The 6551-nt window shown below is 41.4% G+C and overlaps 1 protein-coding gene across 1 annotated transcript in view; it reads right to left on the bottom strand.

Moving 5' to 3' along the window:
• Window positions 1–6551, bottom strand: part of MYO10 (myosin X) — a 127498-nt gene that overhangs the window by 68408 nt on the left and 52539 nt on the right. The window contains 1 exon segment of the mRNA XM_010009706.1: window positions 635–769. Within this exon segment, the coding sequence (XP_010008008.1) occupies window positions 635–769 (135 nt within the window).

Consider the following 6551-nt stretch of genomic DNA (forward strand, 5'->3'; position numbering starts at 1 on the left):
AAGGCAACTAAAAAAGAAATAATTACATCCAGATACAGCAGGTAAAGCAGAGATGAAGCATGATAAACAAAAGTAATAGCATCTCAAATTGTCTTTCCTTTTAAATAGTTTAGAACCACGTGTTACTTTTTTGAACACCAAGAGATGGTGTTTTTTGCTTGCGTAGAGTGTGTCCAATTTATGATGCATTTGCTCATCTGTCTTATCAGTTCTCCTTATCCTCCCTTTCCTCAGCATGCTTTTATCATTAGCACACTTCATACGTGCTGTATCTTGTTCTACCTTATCCTCAGGTTATACAAACCAAACCAATGGCTTCTCCCTCCCTCCACCCATTTCCCTCACTCTTGATTATCTGAATTCAGCCCTCCAAAAAAATGAAAGCCCTGATTAAAGCACTGTCCATTTCAAACCTCTGCTTCTTTTTGCTTCATTAAAATAGACCACTCTGCTCACAACTCTCTAGAGCAGCAGGTAATTCTGTTTAATGGAGAATTTCCTCCTTTCTAATATTATAATTCAGCAAACACACACTCCCCCCGCCCCCCATCTTTAATTACATTGCAAGATCTTATTTCAATAACAAGGCTTACATCTTCTGGAAAAAATGCCTGTGTATTAGAAGACCTAGTACCTGCTCTCAAGAATAGCTTGCTCCACACAGGAGGTCTTCTCTTTGCAGGACAGCTCCAGCGAATGTTGGCTCATTGCAGACAAGAACTTGAGAATCAGCTTAGTGCTTTCTGTCTTACCAGCACCACTTTCACCGCTGAAAGAAGAAGAGGAGGGAAGTGTTTGCACAGTTCCAGCTGCCAGTGGAAAAAACCCTGTCTGGGCTGCCCTCCCCATACATTACTGGAGGTCAGGAGGACTGGAGTGACTAGAAATGATACTCAGCAGAATACCCCTTTAAGCTTGCTGAATACGACATTCAACAGAAAATCGAAGCTATCTTCAGACATCATGCCACTGTTCAGACAGCATTTCAAGGCATTGATTAAGTATCAACACCACCTATGAGGCAACGAAAAGTGCTCTGAATACGAGTGGCTATCCAATAGTTCTCACCAACATGGAAAAACAAAGCTAGAACAAAGGCATGAGAAAGTCCAGAATATGAATTAAGTTTGGAAAGTTTGGGATTATGTTGCAGCAATCTAGCTAAGGAGAGAGCCCTGCTGTGAGAACGAGGAGGTTAGAGACACCAATGCATATTACAACACACAAAGGCTACTAGTATAATTAATACAGATATTCTTAGCAAGCCACATTTTTAAATGCCCAACCAAATAAACCAGATTCACATCAGTTCATTAAGAAATTAAGTTGCAGTTAAAAGTTTGTCTGGTATGCTTACTTTTCATTTAAAGTCATGGCATTACATCATAAGATGCAGTCGAATTCCTAGTTTTTCTAACTCCTAATTAAGCTGTGCCTAATTTAATTTTACTCCAGTTTATAGAAGGTACATTTTGATCTTATCCTGTCCTTTCCATTACAGCAAGCGGGAGTTATGTCCCTGACTTCAATGGATCGCAACTGGGCACATGGAGCAAGCTTAGTTTATTTGACAGTCTTCTCTTGTGCCATTGCTGAATGGTTTAGGTTATGGCAAAGTATAATGATGCTTTCTGGTGAGAAGCAAAGAACAGAGGTACAGCCCAAGAAACTAGCCTGGCATTTTCCTGCAAATGAATGCTAACAATTAAAAAAATAACCAGGGAAAAGGCATTCAGAAAACACTGAGACACAGTTTTGTAGCTGAGATTTAAACGTTTCCCCAGAAGAATCAGAGAGTCTTTAAAATATTTCATAAAACTTCATACAAATATGCTACCTGCTGATATGTTCCAGCAAGTATTATTCAACCACCATACTTAGACCATCTCAAAAAAATTCTGTAGTATTTTTAGTTACATTTACTGATGTCTGCTTTTTTTTGTATTTGTCCCCCTCTCTTTGGAGGCCCTCACTCATTATGCTCCTTTGCCAACAAAGAAAATATTTAACATTGCCTGTATTTAATATCCACTCCTTGTACAAAACATTTCTTCTACCAGCATTGAAAGAGCTTCACAAACCCTTGCAAAAAAATCAAGTGATACATACCTATTACTGCCTAAATTCTCACCCTCTGAGCAGTGTACAGCTCAACAGCAGGGACATGTGTACCAACAAGGACATCAACTCTTTCACTGACACCATTCTCCTCTGCTGCCACCTTCTTATCCCATGCTCTGGAGCATTGGTAGTCCTAGGGAGACTGAAAGCTACCCCACTGTAATTGAGGGCAGTTCTTCAACTGAGATATCCAAAGCTGAGGGAAAAATATTTCCTGTGCCTGTCTCTGGTACAGTTGCTATTATGCATAATTATACACTCTTGATTTTTTTGTAGAACCCAGAACTGGGTCACGCCAAAGATCTACCTGCCCATTATCGTATCTCTGACAGTCACCAAATGGAGATGCTCAGGGAAGACATATGATACTTTCCTTCTGTGTTCTTTCAGCTTCCAATTATTTGCTCTTCAGAGGGTTCCTGATCTAAACCTAGTTTCTCTGTGTCTTGTAACCCTCAATGGGTTTATCTTCTATGAGTTTCTAACTATACTCCCTTAAAAAGCATAAGAACATGTCTTGTGCTTTTGGATCTGCCTCCTGTTAGCATAATTCGATGCCCCTTAGTTCTCATATTGGAAGGAGAAACTAGTAATTTATTGCAGCACTGCCTCTCTCTGCTGTCCATGACTCCACAGATAGCTCCCCCAGTTCAAGCTGCCTGTCTCCATTAGCCATTCCCACAAACAGAGCCATACTATACTTCTGCTCACTTCTCCATATCACCTCAAAGTCCTCCTGGATATAATGCAAGGGGGAAAAAGGCTTGTGCAAAATACTCAAGATGTGTGCAAAGGATGGATTTACCCAATGTTCTCTATTCATTTACTAGTAGCTGCTCTATTTAGTTTTACAATCACTGTTGAGCACCGAGTGCATGGGAGCCATCTGGCATGATAGTCAGATCTCACCCTTGCATGCTGTTGCTCAGCTCAGGGCCCATAATTTTATGTGTGTCGAGTTGGGTCTACATTTTTCCTTTCTGAAAAGCTTTATAAAAACCAGTTATTATTAATGAGATGATATTCAAAAACAAGCATGCTAAACTTTAAAGGTGTTTATTCAACCCTACAGTACATACACTAACAGTAGGTTAAGTGAGATCAATCTTTCAGACTCCTTAGAAAGCCTGCACCTAAAAGAAGTTGCCAAGGTTAGTAAAAGGGTGATTTTTTTTAGTGCACAGCCAACCTTTCCAGCAACCTTTCCACCCCATGAGTTCAAGTGTCAGCTCACTGCACATCACTACATTCAATATTGTGAATACATTAAGTGTGACAGCAACCCAGAAGGCCCCCACTTAGGAGATCTCTAGACTTTCTCCATGACTTGTTCTATGCAGGGCATCTCGCTAAGGGCACAGCAGCATAGGCTCCAGACTGCAGCAGTGGAAAAGGGGTCACCGAGGGAGACTCCTCATTCTGAAGGATATAACCCGAGTAAGGCAGCATCAGCACCACTCTAAATCACTTCTCAGTTCTGTCTGCTAGCTTTAAAACCAGAGAGACAGATACACACAGACAAAATAGGCCCCTTCAGCAAATACAGTTCATCAGAGGCACATGTGAATTTTGGTGTGTCAGTCTCATAAGAATGTCTTCCCATCACAAGTCTGGGTCTCATCCAAAGACTAGTTTTATTCACATTGATTTTCAAGCTGAACAACAAAAACTAAAAATGTCAGGCCATCATACGATAACAGAGAGAACAAACTGGTGTCAGACTGATTTTATACTCGTGGCACTGACTTGAATGCCATCCAGGGTGACTGTTGCTCCAACTTCAACTGCCTTACGCTTCTTTTTGAGTGCTTTCAGGCAATATTAACTGCTACTGTATCTGAGAGAAGAGCATGTGTTTGCTTGTGCACAGACTAGACCACCTTAAATAAAGTAGCAAGAAAAAAATAAAACAAACCTCCCTTAAAGATATTTTCCTATTCTTACAATAAAGGGGTGATGGTTTGAACTTGGTCCCAACTTGCGAACATCAGATAGATAATTGTAGGGAACTTGATCCCTTCCCTACATCAGGACAAGCTGCTTGGCTATTCCTTGAGTAAAATGGACTCCCTTCATGCTCCTGCTGAGGCACCCAGCTGAAAAATCAAAAGATGTTAATATTTCTTTTTAACATGTCTGTTGTAGCATCAAATTTAACTGTGGTAGGCTTCCTCCCGTGTTTTAAATTAAACTGGACCCTGAGGTAAGGTTCAGATGAACACAAAGCTGAGCATTCATTGATGTAGATGTTTTTGTCTACATGAAAACAGATAAACAGCCAGATAAAGAATTTTTAGCCTGGGAGAGCAAAAATCCCACTTCACAACTCTAAAAATTCTAATGCAGAAGTCGTGCACAGCTTCCTCAGTATGCCATTTTGTTGACATTTTAGGCTGCTAAGTCTAAGTGCATTTTCATCAATTAAAATAAGCCTGTGTAACACAGACTGATTAATAAGCATCTCTGGATGACTCCATTTAATATCATCTCTTCTGCATTTCCTTCCTTTTCACCTCTGGTCTGGGTGGTTGTACTGGAAAAATGGTCTCGCATTTATATAACGCTTTGAGTCACTGCTGAAGACCGCTTCTAACTCGGGTTCTCGCCTTAACCTTCCCATCTTACCCCGCCCAGACAAATATCCCAACCATTTCAAAACAGCAGAAGCTTCTTCACAGTGGTTTTTGAACGCAATGCCTTAAGTAAGCCGCTCCAAAGCAGAGCTGAACTAATTCTGGATGCCAGCAGAGGGCACTTCAAGCCCAGAGGATCAGCAGAAAGCGTTCAGCACCTCACCTCATGGGACTGTTACAACTTGCCACTGAGTTTTTAAGATCCAGAAGGTAGGAGCAGGTGAAACTGCGCATCAGCGTGTGAAGCCTACACGAACAATTTACTCATTTTAAATAGATGAAACCATTAATTGTGTTTTCATGAAGCAACAAATTTTCCTTTTTATCATCTCGTACATTAAATACAAGACCAGAACATTTGCCTGAATTCGGATTCAGGCAGAGCTCCGTGCAGAGCTCCACGCTACTGTTTTTATCAAATATCAGCAGCAACAAAGAAAGTCTGGCAGTGACTTGTTGCAACATCTAATTCTAAGCCAGTAAAAGATGCAGGAACAACCAGGATGCTGAATTTGACAAGCACAGTGTAATACCTCCACTTCTGATGCCCCAAACTAAGTATATGATCACAGGCACTTTCCTCAACCTCATGAGGGCCACTGAAAACCTGCAGTAGTCTTAAAAATTCCTGGTCTGAGTCCTGCACAGACACAGCAGATAATATTGTTTTAGGAAATTAGATTTGACTTTTTATTTTTCTTATTTGAATTGCATGTTCCCCCAATTCCTATAGAAACAAGATACCCTCACAAGGTTGTACTGTGACCATCGTCTAAAACACTGAACTTACACAAATCATTGTTTTAATCCATGATCACAATAAACAATTTCAAAAGGGACTGCTAATGCAAATCTTCTCCATATTATGGCTTATCTGTTTAACCAAGTTTTACCATGGTTTACAGAGCAGGGACTGCTGGAGAATCCTCTGGAATAGCAGAGATTTCTGCTTATGGCCTTTTTAGGGCACAACCTGCTTTTCTCTTGGCAGCTTGTGGGGAACTGTTAGGAAAAAGAAGATACTTGAGCCAGTACAAAATGGCAAAAATACTAAGGGCCACCTGCTAGGCACCAGAAATTATTTTGGTTCCCAAAATTTGGGTACATGGACTGTTAACAAGTAACTACTTGGCATTAAAATGTGAAAACATGACTCTAGGCTACCTTTATTTGCATGACAAAGATCTTTTCTTGGAGTGTCACCTGGACTCAGCTTTGCATGCACAGTACTACGTATCAAATAACAAAAAGCAGAAACACTTGAAGAAAGCTGAAAACCACACTGTTCCCTCTGTCTTTGTGCCACTGCCAGGCAGAACGTGCCTAGAGGCAAGGGCAGGCAGGGACTGGGACCTAAGAACTTGCAGGAAGTTGGAACCAGACCTAGATGTGTTGCATCTGATCCACATTTCTAACAACAGCTCGGGTGCTGAACTACCTGTGCCAAATCTTCCTCTTACCCAGGAAGCCTTGCAAACTAGCTTGTAATCTGAAAAGCCAGTAGAAACTGTGTACTACAGAAGGTGCTGCTCGCTCTCTGCCTCATTCCCTCCTCTGCCCATGACATGGTCCTATGGCTATCACAAGGGCTCCCCTGTGGAGGTTGTGAGACAGCAGAAATTGTGTCACCTTGTGTCTGAAGCATTCCACACTTAGTATGTACTGCAAACAGGCTTAATCACAAAACACCGTGAAGGTGAGAGAGGAGAGAGAAGGGAAACACAAGCTCTCTCACATCACCCCCCAAACATCACCCCCACTGGGAGCTCAATGGCTGGGGGCACGGCGCCACCAGGA

This window comes from Nestor notabilis, unplaced genomic scaffold, assembly GCF_000696875.1.
Source record: "Nestor notabilis isolate BGI_N333 unplaced genomic scaffold, ASM69687v1 scaffold13782, whole genome shotgun sequence".
Lineage (NCBI taxonomy): Eukaryota > Metazoa > Chordata > Aves > Psittaciformes > Psittacidae > Nestor > Nestor notabilis.